General features: G+C 40.7%; 1 protein-coding gene across 1 annotated transcript in view; it reads right to left on the bottom strand.

Moving 5' to 3' along the window:
* Positions 1-16,670, bottom strand: part of wdfy3 (WD repeat and FYVE domain containing 3) — a 498,547-nt gene that overhangs the window by 86,296 nt on the left and 395,581 nt on the right. Inside the window, exons 41-46 of the mRNA XM_068038896.1 lie at positions 16,166-16,243; positions 12,731-12,961; positions 10,993-11,058; positions 10,094-10,262; positions 8,641-8,804; positions 243-391 (exon numbers count right to left, since the gene is read on the bottom strand). Of these exons, the coding sequence (XP_067894997.1) occupies positions 243-391; positions 8,641-8,804; positions 10,094-10,262; positions 10,993-11,058; positions 12,731-12,961; positions 16,166-16,243 (857 nt within the window). The remainder of the gene's footprint in view (positions 1-242; positions 392-8,640; positions 8,805-10,093; positions 10,263-10,992; positions 11,059-12,730; positions 12,962-16,165; positions 16,244-16,670) is intronic.

Here is a 16,670-nt window from a genome sequence, read left to right as displayed (position 1 = left end):
GAACTGATCTGGATATCAAATCAGTTTCATAAATCACAAATTAAAGGTACTATAACCACTAGCTACTTACTCAGATAAATAATTGAAAACCAATATAGATAAAGTCCTTTTAATAGGCATATCCACAATTAGAAGATGGATAAAGTTGTTTATTTTAAAAGGGTACAATAAATATATATAACTTAAGAGTTTACTGTAAATATCTAGTCAATACAGCAGCCAAATAAAAGAAATATACTCACTTCAGAGGCAGCGTCTCAATATCACGGATTTCCCGAGTGGCAGTCATTGTGAAGCCATCAATCACATAGAAATGCTCTTTGCCAAACAAGAGGAGGCCCTCACTGGTGTCCAGCCCCTGTACCCGAGCACATCTGTACATGTGCTGTATCTATAACAAACCAAATACCTATTACTGTACTTGTTTATCTCACAGCTATATCATTTCACAAATTGTTACATTAAAGCTTAATTTACATTAATCAATATGCACCATTTTCCTCTTTCTACAAATGCTGCCCAACTTGCTGAGCGATTCCAACATTTTCTCTTTTTATTTCAGATTTCCAGCACCAGCAGTAATTTGCTTTTAATATTAAAATATAATGCTTTCCACAAACAAACTGGCAAAGTTAATGCTCCCAGCAAAAATTCTTTTGGACAGAATCAGGCAATCCAGGTATTCAAGTAGCTACATTTTCAATGAATGGAATTTATAAATTATTAGCTCATGAATCGTCATTATTGATGCTGGCACATTTGAGCTCTGTGACTTTCAGCTATCATTACAAGAAGAGCTACAGATCATGGTAGTGATGAACACTTTTAATACTGTCTGGCTAATCTACCCATCCTGGTAATACATATAATCTACTGTAGAAGTGACTGCGTTGCTAAAATAAACTGTAAGCTCCCAGTGCCATGCTTACTGCTGTGAGTGCATTTTGGGGAAATGGCACATACATAAGACTAAGATTTTCCATCCATTTGTAGTGAAAAATTGAAGCGAAAAATTGAAGCTTGCTTGCCATTTCCTGATATCTGCTTTTAGCAGGCAAGGCTTCAGACTTGGAGCTCGAATCGGAAAATTTAACCTCATGACTTCCTAAGTAGATCAAAGGGAAATTTGCGAATAGTTGTAAATACGTTGAAGGGAGATATATTTGCCAGTCACTCAGCAATTCCTTGTTGCCCTGTTTTCTGCTTTACAATTACTAGCTTGGGGTAGTTTGAAAAATTATTTTTCAGTTCCTGTCCTTTACTCTGTTTGCTGCATTTCAAAATTCATTAATAAGAGGTTAAACTCCATATCAGCTGCCTAAGGTGTCATATCTTTCCTCTTGACCTTCATTGTTGTTTCCCCCTATTTGTTTTGGCCAATTCTACAAAAAGGGCTCTCGCTAGGCAATAATAGTTCTGATGATGGGAAGATGATGTGTTTTGCTCTGCTCCCTGGCCAATTAATTTTTAATATTGAGAAGGAATTGGTGGGATAAGATGAATCAAAAATAAATTTCTAAACTAATCTAAGGGTCCAATTGACTACATTGACACTTCTTAGAGCTTCACTCCAACATAGCATTATCTAGAGCAAAACACAGGCAGTGGTAGACCATCTCATACTACTTTGCTTTAGAACACTCAGCAGTCAGATCTCATTCTGACTTGAGTTATACTTCTGCATTCATGTTGATACCTCAATATGTTTCCTTTATATGGGACAGAAAGTGATCGTCAAAACTATTATCCAGGATGTAGCCTGTGTTTTAAATGTTGACTATAGCATGTAATTTCTTACAAATAGCTTGAGTTAAGAGCATATCAGTATTTTATATATTTTCAAAACTCAGATCTAGTTATTTATATTTCTCTCTCTCCACCTCTCTTTTGAAATGCAGTTTCCTGTTGAAAAAGTTCTAAATTGGTCAAACAGACATAGTCATGCTGTTTATGGGCAAGAGGCTTGGATGGAGAAAGCATGAACAGCACAATTTTGATGGAACGAAGATAACCCAGCCCTGATTTAAAATTTACATAAATAAATTGCTGACGATACAGGCAGCCTTGGAATTCTTAAGACAGCAACAACAACTTGCATTTATATACCATCTTAACATAGGTAAAATTTACAAGCCACTTCACAGGAGCAAAATCAAACAAAAAATGGCACCAAGCCAAAAAAAAACAAGCTATTAGGACAGATGATCAAATACAGCTGCTGTAGTAGTCTACCAGTTATGGAGTCAGAGAAGGTTGGGAGTCAAGAAACCCAGAAAATACAATGTTAAAAGTGAAGTTGCGGACAGCTGAGGACCCAATGTTGGCGAGGGTCAAGAAAGGATGCCACTTTATGTGAAGAAATATAATGCATGTATCGCGAGTATGCCCAGAAAAGCCAACAGCCCTCCCTAAACAAACTGAAGACACACATTACTTTTAATGCTTTTAAAGTTTTCACTGTAAAGTTTAGTAATGGCAGGGCAGCTTGGCCAAGTGGAATGTGCCTCCTGTGCAATGTGGGAAGTCGTGGATGTGCCATGTGACCTTGGCAAACATGTCTGCAGAGAGTGTCTCCGGGTGCAGAAGCTTGAGCTTCAGGTTTCGGAACTCAAGCGGCAGCTGGAGTCACTGTGGCGCATCCGCAAGGTGGAGGACTACGTGGATGGCACGTTGCAGGAGGTAGTCAACCCGGTGCCTCGGCGAGCACAGTCGGTGGTGGGGAAACTGGGTGGCTGCTGGATGGACAAAGAAGTCAGGGCAGGAGTTCCCAGAGAACATCCCACTTTCTAACCGATATTCAGTTCTGAGTACCGATGGGAAAGAGGGTTCTTCTGGAGAATGCACCGAGAGTCATAACCAGAACATCATGGGTGACTCAGCTGTGCTGGGATGGAGAAAAAGGGACAAGAGGGCAATAGTGGTAGGAGATTCTATGGTTAGTGGAACAGACAGGCGTTTCTGTGGTCGCAGACGTGATTCCAGGATGGTATGTTGCCTCCCTGGTGCAAGGGTCATACATATCACCGAGCGGTTACAGAGTATTCTGGAGGGTGAGGGTGCACAGCCGGAGGTCGTGGTCCACATTGGTACCAATGACATAGGTGGAAAGAGGGATGAGGTCCTGCAAAAAGAATTTAGGGAGCTAGGTCGCAGATTAAAGAGTAGGATCTCAAAGGTTGTAATCTCTGGATTTCTCCTGGTGCCACGGGCTAGTGAGTATAGGAATAGGAGGTTAGAGCAGATGAATGTGTGGCTGAAGAGATGGTGCAAGAGGGAGGGCTTTAGTTTCCTGGATCACTGGGCCCATTTCTGGCGTAGGTGGGATCTGTACAAGTTAGACGGGTTGCACCTGAACTGGAACGGGACCAACATCCTTGCTGGAAGGTTTGTTAGTACTGTTGGTGGTGGGGGGCGGGGGGGGGGGGGGGGGGAGGCGTTTAAACTAATTTGGCAGAGGGATGGGATACAGAGTGCAAGCACAGTAGGGGGTGATGTACAATTAAGTCGGTCTGGAGGGCAAAGTAAATATAGACCTGTTATTCTTTTCTTTTGGGCCTCCTTATCTCGACAGACAATGGATACGCGCCTGGAGGTGGTCAGTGGTTTGTGAAGCTGCGCCTGGAGTGGCTATAAAGGCCAATTCTGGAGTGACGGGCTCTTCCACAGGTGCTGCAGAAAAATTTGTTTGTCAGGGCCGTTGCACAGTTGGCTCTCTCCTTGCGCCTCTGTCTTTTTTCCTGCCAACTACTAAGTCTCTTCGACTCGCCACATTTTAGCCCTGTCTTTATGGCTGCCCGCCAGCTCTGGCGGATGCTGGCAACTGACTCCCACGACTTGTGATCAATGTCACAGGATTTCATGTCGCGTTTGCAGACGTCTTTAAAGCAGAGACATGGACGGCCGGTGGGTCTGATACCAGTGGCGAGCTCGCTGTACAATGTATCTTTGGGGATCCTGCCATCTTCCATGCGGCTCACATGGCCAAGCCATCTCAAGCGCCGCTGACTCAGTAGTGTGTATAAGCTGGGGATTTTGGCCGCCTCGAGGACTTCTGTGTTGGAGATACGGTCCTGCCACCTGATGCCAAGTATTCTCCGGAGGCAGCGAAGATGGAATGAATTGAGACGTCGCTCTTGGCTGACATACGTTGTCCAGGCCTCGCTGCCATAGAGCAAGGTACTGAGGACACAGGCCTGATACACTCGGACTTTTGTGTTCCGTGTCAGTGCGCCATTTTTCCACACTCTCTTGGCCAGTCTGTTAAGGCTCAAGCAAATAATGCAAGGCTGGATTGTATCTATTTTAATGCAAGGAGTCTTACTAGTAAGGCAGATGAATTGAGGGTGTTGATTACCACATGGGAATATATTATTGCTATCACTCAGACATGGTTGAGGGAAGGGCAGGACTGGCAGCTCAATATCCCAGGGTATAGAATCTTCAGATGTGATAGGGGAGGAGGTAAAAGAGAAGGGGGCATTGCACTGTTGATTAAGGAGTCAATTACTGCAGTAAGGAGGGATGATATTTTGGAAGGTTCCCCTAATGAGGCAATATGGGTAGAACTTAAAAACAAAAAAGGGGCAATCACTTGGCTGGGAGTGTACTACAGGCTTCCAAACAATCAGGGAGAGATAGAGGAGCAGATATGTAGGCAAATCTCAGAGAAGTGCAAAAATAATAGGGTAATAATAGTAGGGGATTTCAACTTCCCCTATATTAGTGGGGATAGTATTAGTGGAAAAGGCTTAAAGCGGGCGGAATTCTTCAAGTACATTCAGGAGAGCTATTTGAGCCAGCACGTAGAGAGTCCTACAAGAGGAGGGGTGGTACTGGACTTAATCCTGGGGAATGAAGCCGGACAAGTGGTAGAAGCGGCAATGGGAGAGCATTTCGGCGATAGTGACCATAACTCTGAGATTTAAGGTAGTTATGGAAAAGGACATAGAGGGACTGGAAATAAAAGTATTGAATTGAGAGAAGGCAGATTTCAGTATGATAAAACAGGATTTGGCCAAAGTGGGCATTGCAGCTTCTTGTAGGAAAGTGTATATCAGACCAGTGGGAGTCATTCAGAAAGGAAATAATGAGGGTTCGGGTCCAACGTGTTCCCGGAAAGGTGAATAGTAGGACCAACAAGTCCAGGGAACCCTGGATGCCAAGAGATATAGAGGATTGGATAAGGAAAAAAAAGGAGGCTTATGGCAGATTCAGAGTGCTGAAAACAACGGAGGCCCTAGAGGGGTATAGAAAGTGTAGTGGGGTACTTAAAAAAATAATTAGGAGAGCGAAGAGAGGGCATTTAAAAACACTGGCAGACAAGATAAAGGAAAATCCCAAGGCGTTTTATAGGTATATTAAGGGCAAGGATAACCAGGGTAAGAGTGGGGCCCATTAGGGATCAAAGAGGCAATCCGTGTGTGGAGCCGGAGGACATAGGTGAGGTTTTGAATGATTACTTTTCATCTGTGTTTAGTATGGAGAAGGATGATGTAGGTGTAGTGATCAGGGAGGGAGACTGTGATACACTTGAACAAATTAGCAATGAAAAGGAGGAAGTATTATCTGTATTAGCAGACTTAAAGGTGGATAAATCCCCAGGACCAGATGAGATGTATCCCAGACTGCTATGTCAGGCAAGGTAGGAGATAGCAGGAGCACTGACACACATTTTCAAATCCTCTCAGGCCACAGGAGAGGTACCAGAGGACTGGAGATCAGCGAATGTGGTACCATCATTCAAGAAGGGTAGCAGGGACAAACCAGGTAATTATAGGCAGGTGAGTCTAACGTCAGTGGTAGGGAAATTATTGGAAAAAATTCTGAGAGACAGGATTAATCTCCACTTGGAGAGGCAGGGATTAATCAGGGATAGTCAGCATGGTTTTGTCAGGGGGAAATCGTGTTTAACAAAGTTGATTGAATTTTTCGAGGAGGTGACTAGATGTGTAGATGAGGGTAAAGCAGATGATGTCGTCTACATGGACTTCAGTAAGGCTTTTAGTAAGGTCCCGCATGGGAGATTGGTTCTGGGATCCAGGGTAATTTGGCAAATTGGATCCAAAATTTGCTTAGTGGAAGGAGGCAGAGGGTGATGGTCGTGGGTTGTTTTTGCGAATTGAGGCCTGTGACCACTGGGGTACCGCAGGGGTCGGTGCTGGGACCCTTACTGTTTGCAGTGCACATTAATGATTTAGACTTGAATATATGAGGTCTGATCAGTAAGTTCGCAGATGACACGAAAATTGGTGATGTCGTAAATAGTGAATAGGAAAGCCTCAGATTACAGGATGATATAGTTGGGCAGGTAAGATGGGCAGAGCAGTGACGGATGGAATTTAATCCTGAGAAGTGTGAGGTGATGCACTTTGGGAGGACTAACAAGGCAAGGGAATATACAATGGATGGTAGGACCCTAGGGAGTACAGAGGGTCAGAGGGACCTTGGGGTGCTTATCCACAGATCACTGAAGGCAGCAGCACAGGTAGTTAAGGTGGTTAGGAAGGCATACCGGATACTTGCCTTTATTAGCCGAGGCACAGAATCTAAGAGCAGGGAGGTTATGTTAGAGCTGTATAAAACGTTGTTTAGGCCACAGCTGGAGTACTGTGTACAGTTCTGGTCACACTATAGGAAGGATGTGATTGCACAGGAGAGGGTGCAGAGGAAATTCACCAGGATGTTGCCTGGGCTGGAGCATTTCAGCTATGAAGAGAGACTGGATAGGCTAGGGTTGTTTTCCTTGGAGCAGAGAAGGCTGAGGGGGAACATGATTGAGGTATGCAAAATTATGAGAGGCATTGATAGGTTAGATAGGAAGAAACTTTTTCCCTTAGTAGAGGGGTCAATAACTAGGGGGCATAGATTTAAGGTAAGGGGCAGGAGGTTTAGAGGGGAGTTGCAGAAAAATATTTTCACCTAGAGGGTGGTTGGAATCTGGAACACACTGCCTGAAGGGGTGACAGAGGCAGGAACCCTCACAACATTTAAGTAGTATTTAGATGAGCACTTGAAACGCCATTGCATACAAGACTACAGGCCAAGTGCAAGAAAATGGGATTAGGGTGCTTGATGGTCAGCGCAGATGCTTTGGGCCGAAGGGCCTAATTCGGTGCTGTATGACTCTATAGTGCATTAGATTCGGGCAGAACTGATTCCAGTCATGTTGATACAGTAAATGGACTTTGCCTGCACAAAGTGGAGCACAGACGAATCATAATTTTTCTTTTGTTCATGGGATGTGGCCAGCATTTATTGACTATCCCTAACTGCCCTTGAGAAGGTGGTGGTGAGCTGCCTTCTTGAACTGCTGCATTCTTTGTGGTGTAGGTACATCTTACAGTGCTGTTAAAGAAGGGATTTCCAGGATTTTGACCCAGTGACAGTGAAGGATTGGTGATATATTTCCAAGTCTGCATGATGAGAGATTTGGGGGGGCAACTTGCAGGAGGTGGTATTCCCATGTGTCTGCTGCCCTTGTTCTTCTAGGTGGTAGAGGTTGCAGGTTTGGAAGGTGCTGCAGTGCATCATGTAGATGGTATACACTGCAGCCATGGTGCGCCAGTGGATGGAGTGCCAATATGAAGTGGACTGCTTTGTCTTGGATAGTGTCGAGCTTCTTGACTGTTGTTGGAGTTTCACTCATCCAGGCAAATGGGGAGTATTCCTTCACATTCCTGACTTATGCCTTGTAAATGATGCAAAGGCTTTGGAGAATATTTACTTATATGAAACAGGGTATTACTTTTCAAAAAACATGTTTTCCATACGGTCGCTGCTGACCTGATTACAACCCTAGGCTAAAGTCAGAGGAGGGAAATTTCACTGAAGTCGACAGAAAGAAAAACCTCGTGGGATGTGCAACAGCTGGCTGATTCACTAATGCCAGTTTTACGAACACCAAAAGTAACAATGTGCCCCCTTTAGACTCCTGTAAAATATTTACCTCCCATCCTGTGACTCCAAGGAAAAACACATTTCCTCTATATGGCCGGCAGGGACACGATGGGCCAAAGGGCCTGTTTCTATGCTGTATAATTCTATGACTACCTCAATAATACAGAGCTGCCATTTGTTTCACTAATCATTAGATACCCATTATTGATATCTAGCAATATTATTCCAACACATTATCTTCTAGGCATTAGGACCACTGGAATGCAGTTACATTGATCTGGACTAGAAAGGGCTGAAATTCTAATTTGATAAGTAACTTTTCCATTTACTCAGTTATTTGCTGTTTTACTCAGACCTCTCAAAATCTTGAGTAGGATTGCAAACAATTTTTTATTTTAACAAAGGAATTTAATCTCGTTTAAAAGACACATGGGACATAGCTTTAAGTTGAGGGGTGATAGATATAGGACAGATGTCAGAGGTAGTTTCTTTACTCAGAGAGTAGTAGGGGCGTGGAACGCCCTGCCTGCAACAGTAGTAGACTCGCCAACTTTAAGGGCATTTAAGTGGTCATTGGATAGACATATGGATGAAAATGGAATAGTGTAGGTCAGATGGTTTCACACGTCGGCGCAACATCGAAGGCCGAAGGGCCTGTACTGCGCTGTAATGTTCTAATTCTAATTCTAAAAAAAAAAAGCTACTGCACTCCCCAGGAGAAAGGACAGTAATGGGTTTCTGTACCTTTTCCCCCTCCTCTAGTAATCGTAGCAGACTTTGGTTATCTGTCTTCTCTTCTTCATCTATTGAACTTCCCTCAGAAATCTGGTCAAGGAAAGGTTCTGTGTTGTCTTCATCACCACCATCAGGGGCAGAACGTGAACGTTTCAGTGGAGGCTTCACAATTCCTAAACAATTACATTTTGTGTTAGTCTACAAGTTGAACAGAAATGCACAGACCAAAACAGGTAGCCTCTGAAAAGCATGTCAGAAATTCAATTTTACATTTTATTAGCAAAAATATTTATTACAGCAGCGCAGACCACGTGAGCACCCTCATACATTTAGTCATTAAATTAATGACTATTTTTTTCTGTAAGTTTTATATTCTTCCTTAAAACTTCCCTGGGTCACTTTTCACAATTGTAGGTCTTTGTTACTCATCCAGGCTATTATCAACACCATGAACCTACTCTGACTGCTATAGAAGTTTATTAAACTTCAGGGGCTTTATGGACCTCTTCCTGACAGTTGTGTAGATGAAAACCATGTAGCTTCACTATATTGACGTAATTGGGTAGACATTTGTCTTTAGTTTAAGAGCTACTGATAAGAACGACACGATTAAGATTTATCATGGATATTTACAGCCTAGATTTAAAGAGTTAGATCATGATGACAAGTTGCATAAACTTGGTTTCTATCCCCTTGAGATAACAACATTGACGGTAATCTAATTAAGGTCTTTAAAGTGAAGTGATTCAATAGAGTAGACAAAGAAAGTGAAAGCATTTCCTCTGGCAGGGAAATCCAGAACAAGGGGCAATAATCTCAAAATTAGAATCAGGCCATTTAAAGAGGCACTTTTCACATAATGGCAATTGAAAATCTAGAACTTTCCCCCCACCCCACCAAAAGGCTGGGGATGCTAGGCCAACTGAATTTTTCAAGACTAAGAACAATACATTTTGAATAGACAAATATGAAGTAAATGGAGTTGAAGTACAGATCTAATTCAATGGCACAACAGGGTCAAGGGTATGAGTGGCCTACAGCTGTTCCCATGTTCCTTTAATTAAATTCCAAATTGTTAAATATATGATCATCATAAAAAATTACTAAAGAACACTTTCCATTGAGTCAATGATATTTCCATTATGGAAAATGGAATACTTGCATTTATCATCACATTGTGCCATTGGAATGTCTTCAGATGCTTCATGGAATGAATTGCTTTTGGAGTGCAGTAACTGTTACAACGTAGAAAAGTCCTAGCCCAATTTGAGATGGTGGGGTACGTCGCAAGACAACACACATTCATCATTTGATTATGTTACAAAAACACAGAGCATCAATTTTGTGAAATTACAGCAGTTAGTTTCTACATTATGTAACAGCTGGAAAGTTGGTCCAGTCCTGCTGCTAGGTACTGAAGGAGCTACATATCTATAGATTACAGATAATATAATGCATTAACCTTTGACTCTTGCAATTGTATCTTCGCCGTGCTCTGGTTCGTGCTGGGTGGTTTCACCCTCTGAACTCTCTTCAATTGTATCTGGATACATGGTAGGATTTCCTGCAGACAGCCGCATGTAGTATTCTTTACTGTCGTAGCTTATAGCTCTACGGTAGCGGGCAGGTTTCTATAAAAGCAGAATACATAGAATGTATTTTTGTCTACTAGATCTGATTTTTTAAAAAAAGTAATCCTAAGCTTTGCTAACCACACATCATATGAGAGATATAAAAAGTGTTTGCAGTAGCCAGCCATAGACTTATGATGTGTGCTAAAGATAATCAACTGCCAAAACAAACTAATATTCACAAGTGCTTTATGTTGAACATTATTTTGGTAACATGCTGCAGCAAAATTTGTGCTTTTCTTTGTGAAACAATAACATTGAAGTTAAGAGACATAATACAAAAACTGCTTAAAATTGTGTGGAATTTTTAAAAAAGGTTTTGTTCTTATATTTTATCCTTTTGTTGGAAGGAGAGGGAGAGAGGTAGAAAGGGCTGACCCAACTCAGACATCACATACTTTTGCTGACGTTTGATTTGAAAGAAAGTAGCTTAAATCACAAGGCCACAAAATAGCAATGATGTTATTTCAAGTGCTAAGGTGAGACTCCAGCCCAAGAAAGTCTGTTAGTGTGCAGTATAGAACAGTCTACAAAGATCTATTTTGGTGACAAGTGCAAAGAAATAACAAATCCTGCTGTGAACAGTGAATCATCATCTTGTAGCTCAAAAAGATGCATCAAGAGAAGCCAATCATAAAGCTATGTTACAATGCCCACCATGCAGGTTCATTCACTTTCATTTCTTAATGGGCATAGCAACCATTGCTCTTGACTTTTTTTTTTCTTTTACCTTCTCAGAAACCATATTGTCATCATCAAACCAAGGCGCTTCAGGCAGTTTACTAGCGGTGACAGACTAAAATAAGGTATTGAGAATAATATGGGAAATACTCATCAGATTTTCAGCATTATGAAGAGGCATACTGTTGTAACCATACCGTTAAGTACAGATTCACACAATAAACTTTACAAGTAGGTGACAGTGGAGTTTAGAAATTAAATAATACTTGAAAATTGATTAGATGAACTCAAAAGTAAGCAAGTTTCATATGCAGCACAGTCTCTGAAAACTTATGTACCACACTTTTACAACTTGCAATATTCTGCGGAACAGAAGGTCAAATTACAATGGCATTTAATTGACAATGCTGAACTTGCCAAAAATAAACTTGACAAAATCATAATCAACTTCAAGTGCAATTCTAACTTGAAATGTTTAAGATGCAAAAGTAAATAATTGTGCTTAAAGCCTTGTTCATGTAAGCAATATATATATATATAAATAAATAAAAAGGATGAACCCAATATTGTTACCAAGATCATGAAAATCTGATTGAATTGATTATTTATTTAGAGATACAGCACTGAAACACGCCCTTCGGCCCACCGAGTCTGTGCCGACCAACAACCACCCATTTATACTAATCCTACATTAATCACATATTCCCTACTACATCCCCACCATTCTCCTACCACCTACCTACACTAGGGGCAATTTACAATGGCCAATTTACCTATCAACCTGAAAGTCTTTGGCTGTGGGAGGAAACCGGAGCACCCGGCGGAAACCCACGCGGTCACAGGGAGAACTTGCAAACTCCGCACAGGCAGTACCCAGAATTGAACCCGGGTCGCTGGAGCTGAGGCTGCGGTGCTAACCACTGCTCCGCCCAGATATTCAGATCTAAACCAATGATCAGAATCAGATACAGATCCTGGTTTTACATTTTAAATTACAATGTGAGCTACAGATCCAGAGAACTGCTTCCGTTATAGGGTACAGTAAAGAAGGTAAACAAGATCAGACCATTCTTTCAGTGTACAAATAACACAGACTTCCACTATAGTGCCCCAACCGCAGAAACTGACCCTACAGCCAAAGAGTAATGTAAATATTATTTGTATACTGAATGCATTGCTCCAGATGACTTCTGCAGTAAAACAAAACATACAACTTTAAAAATCAATTGTGATTTTAAGATAGTAATTGACAGTTAAAATTCTTTAACTGTTTTATAGCCTCATGAAATTAGAAAAAATATTAGTTGTAGGGCACTGTAACTTGAATTCTAATTTTAACAAAATAATCACTAAAATTTGATTTAGAACATTGAGGTAACTAGGAATCCTCACAGACATACACTAGAATGGCAAATACTGCCCATTTTAATTGCCTTGACATGATACTTCATGTATAGATGCATAGTTGAAGATTGTCACTAGCATACTGTCTAAGAGACTGGTTTGTGTTTGCCACACTAATTAAAATAATCTAGCAAATTAATATCAGAAGACTAAACCACTACATCGAATGTTACACCAAGTTTCTCACTATCTTGCATTTAAAAATAGACAAACTAAAAATGTAAATTAATTCTCAAATGTCACTGAAGAATTGTTAAATTCCATTAACGAGCAAATATATTTTCAGTTATAATAGACAGTTATGGTTTACAGGACAATTAAGAATTTATGAAGCCATGCAAAAAATATTTGTTTTGTTTAAGCACCAGCTTCTCAACACTCACCAGCAGACTGGTAGACTCCTGCTCATTTTCTGGTAAATAGGGATAATGTATATAAAACATATCATTTCGCACCATCTTCTTTCTCATTCGACAGGGTCCCTCTGGCATTTCCAACATCCATTTATCAAGATGCGATCCAATTGGAGGCCCCCACAAGCCCCTCTCTCGTAATAGCTCGTACTCTATCTGTGCCCATTCTTCAGTTACATACTTCAGGGCATTTTGCTGACGCTGCAATGAGAAGGATGAGAAAAAAAGACTATAAACTATGTGTAATTAATACATACACATATGTATTAACATATTGATAGTTACCAGATATGTCAACATATAAAGCGATAATGTAAAATTTTAGCTCGATAAGGTGGATAAGGTAGTCAAGAAGGCATACCGCATGCTTGCCTTCATCGGTCGGGGCACAGAGTATACAAATTGGCAAGTCATGTTGCAGCTGTACAGAACCTTAGTTAGGCCACACTTAGAATATTGCGTGCAATTCTGGTCGCCACACTACCAGAAGGACGTGGAGGCTTTGGAGAGGGGACAGAGGAGGTTTACCAGGATGTTGCCTGGTCTGGAGGGCATTAGCTATGAGGAGAGGTTGGAAAAACTCGGATTGTTTTCACTGGAACGACGGAGGTGGAGGGGCGACATGATAGAGGTTTACAAAGTTATGAGCGGCATGGACAGAGTGGATAGTCAGAAGCTTTTTCCCAGGGTGGAAAGAATCAGTTACTAGGGGACATAGGTTTAAGGTGCGAGGGGTAAAGTTTAGAGGGGATGTGCGAGGCAAGTTTTTTTACACAGAGGGTGGTGAGTGCCTGGAACTTGCTGCCAGCGGAGGTGGTGGAAGCAGATATGATAGCGACGTTTAAGAGGCATCTTGACAAATATATGAAGAGGAAGGGAATAGAGGGATATGGGCCCTGGAAGTGCAGGTGGTGTTAGTTTCGGCAGGCATCAAGATCGGCGCAGGCTTGGAGGGCCGAATGGCCTGTTCCTGTGCTGTTCTTTGATAGTAATTATTTTTCAAAAATTCCTGTCTGTGATAATCTATGCTTGGCAGCAAAATTCTATAAACTCCATTAAAAAAAAAAGAGATATCTTCAGGTGACCATCAAATTTAAAGAATTTGATCATAAACAACCACTACTGACTCAAAGAGAAAATTAAAATTAAAAGTCACCAACCACACTAACAGTCTGTACTAAAAGCTGCACATAATCAGATGTATTTTGTAAATACAAAGAAGACCTAATGTCACTTAAAGGTAGTAAGTCAAACGTTTTCAGTTACTGATCATCAATATACAATACAATGATCATTTTTAATCTCTGTCACTGGCTAGTGTTTTCATTGTATAATAAACTGTTAACTCAATGACACAGAATACTCCTCATATTGCAAGTGTTCTTGTGCACACAAAATTGTACATTTTTAAGAAATGAATTTTTTCTTACCAATTTTCTCCTCACCTTTCCTCTCAAAAGAGAGCTGTTTGATGGCTATGATAGGATTTCACAGCTGTTCATTACTTTTTGGCATCACTTTCAAATGACATTTTCTTTGTATCAATCTTGACAGAGTGGTGGCAGATAATTCATTTGGGGGGTGGTGATTGGACATCATAGCCAAGTCCCATCCTTCCTCCCAGTACAGACATACACACTTCCAGTAAAATTACTAGATATTATGGAGGACCAGATTTTCCCTTTCTTACCAGTGGTACCAAGGTCAATTATAGTGGTCCTCCTGCTGCCACAGTTAGGGTAGCTAGCTCAGTCCAGAACTGCATACTCTTCATTGAGAAGGGAAATGTAAAGGCCAAGGTAATTCTAAGGCCAGTAGTATTAAAGGAAAGTACTTGCATCAGCGATCTGTTACTAATGTTTCTGCAATCAGTCTCATCTCTCCTTCCCTCCTCCCATTGCCACCCTACTACCGCCGCTGCCGTCACCACCACCCCCGCCACGCACACAAATCTCTGCCGAGTGTACATTCAACAAGGCTCTGACCCACAAAAGAAAATTCTGGTTAATATGATCTGGAGTTAAGTACTCTGTTACCATGCTCGCCCTTACCAAAACATGTGCCTTGCAACATGTAATAACATATGTAGTGAACTAAATTGAAAATGCAATGGCACAGATTGATATAAAACAGACTTCTTTATAACTCACAAAGTGCCTTCTGCATGTACTTTAAATACAGGTCTATGCCTTTTAAGAACTCAACTATGCAGCAGTGTAAAAGGATTAGTCCAGACCCAGCTGAGCAAGCAGTTATTGCATAATAGCAAAGAAAGAGGCCATCCAACCAATCGTGCGTGTGCTAGCTCTATGAAACAGCTATTCAATTAGTTCCACATTCTTGCTCTTTTCCCATAGCCCTGCAAATAGTTCTTTTTCAATTACATAGTCAATTACCTTTTGAAAGTTATTACTGAATCTGCTTCCACCATCTTTTCAAGTAGTGCATTCCTGATCATAACTTGTCACGTAAAAAACAAATCATCTTCCTTCTGGTTATTTTGCCAATTATCTTAGATCTGTGACCACTGGTTACCAACCCTTATGTCAGTTTCTCCTTGTTTATTCTATCAAAGCTGTTCATAATTTTGAATACCACTGTTAAATCTCCCCTTAACTATCAGTGCTCTAAGGAAAGCAATCCCAGTTTCTCTACTCTACCCATATAACTGAAGACCCTAATTCCTGATATAATTGCAGCAAATCTCCTCTGGGAGGCCTTGACATCCTTCATAAAGTGTTTTGTTCCCAGAACTAGACAAAATACTCCAACTGAGGCCTAACCAGTGACTTATAATGGTCTTAGTATAATTTTGTCACTTTTGTACTCTTATGCATAAAGCCAATTTTTTTTTGTTGAACAGCTTTATTAACATGGCCGAACACCTTCAAACGTACTTTCACATTTTTCACTTGTTTATTTTTCCTTCTTTTCATCATGCAGTTCTAGAGACATGCATTGCAGCTGACAATCAGCACCATACTGATAGTCTGAATGCCGGCTCTCCTTTTACTCTCAAAACTACTTCAATGTAAAAAAAACAGCTTCATCCTATCAGTTAATGCTGCAAAAAGCTTTTTGTTTTATTGGTTTCCATATTTTAAAAAATATACTCAAACAAAAAAGATTATGCTGTATTAAGTTATTTTTCACACTTGTACAACAAAGATATAAATACATTTTGAGGGTCTGTCTATGATGTGTACATACCATACTATGCATTCTCCCATCATTGGGTCACTATGCATAACCGAACCTTGAATACTCTCTTGGATTAAACACAATAAACAACTGAATGTTTGAATATCTAGATCTTGAACAGCATCAGATTCAAAAAGCACTTGGTTCAGCAGATAAAAAAATTACATTTAAAAAGTAGCTTTCTAAAAAGTATACAGCCATTACCTCCTGATATTCTTTATATTGCATATCCACTAAATCCCGCACAACAGCAATGTGAGTGAACATCCACTGGGAGATTTCCTGAGGGGTGAAAAACAAATTAATAGTAGTCTTTATGGAAGATGTGACAACATTTTATAAGGCTAAATCTGAAATCCTGCACTCCAAGAGGAAGTGCCCTCACAGGGATCGTGGGCCAGAAACTGGGTACAACACTGTAGCCCTAATTCACCAGCCTGGGAGTGTGGCTCCTTGTGGGGAACATGGTATGACTTCTTGCACTTCCATATGCATTCAAGTCATCTTATAGAGCTAAAGAAAACCCCTATATGGTAAATCACTAACAGTTACACCTATCCCATCTAGTATTACCATAATAATTTTACAGTGCTTACTATATTAAACTTATCCAGACAAATGAATGAAGCTGACTCAGTTCTACTGGAAGCTCACAGTGTATGAATGCATAGCAGCATATGCAAATTTACTTAAAAAAAAAATTAATTGA

This window comes from Heterodontus francisci, chromosome 1, assembly GCF_036365525.1.
Source record: "Heterodontus francisci isolate sHetFra1 chromosome 1, sHetFra1.hap1, whole genome shotgun sequence".
Taxonomy (NCBI): domain Eukaryota; kingdom Metazoa; phylum Chordata; class Chondrichthyes; order Heterodontiformes; family Heterodontidae; genus Heterodontus; species Heterodontus francisci.
This window is presented reverse-complemented; position numbering and strand designations above follow the sequence as displayed.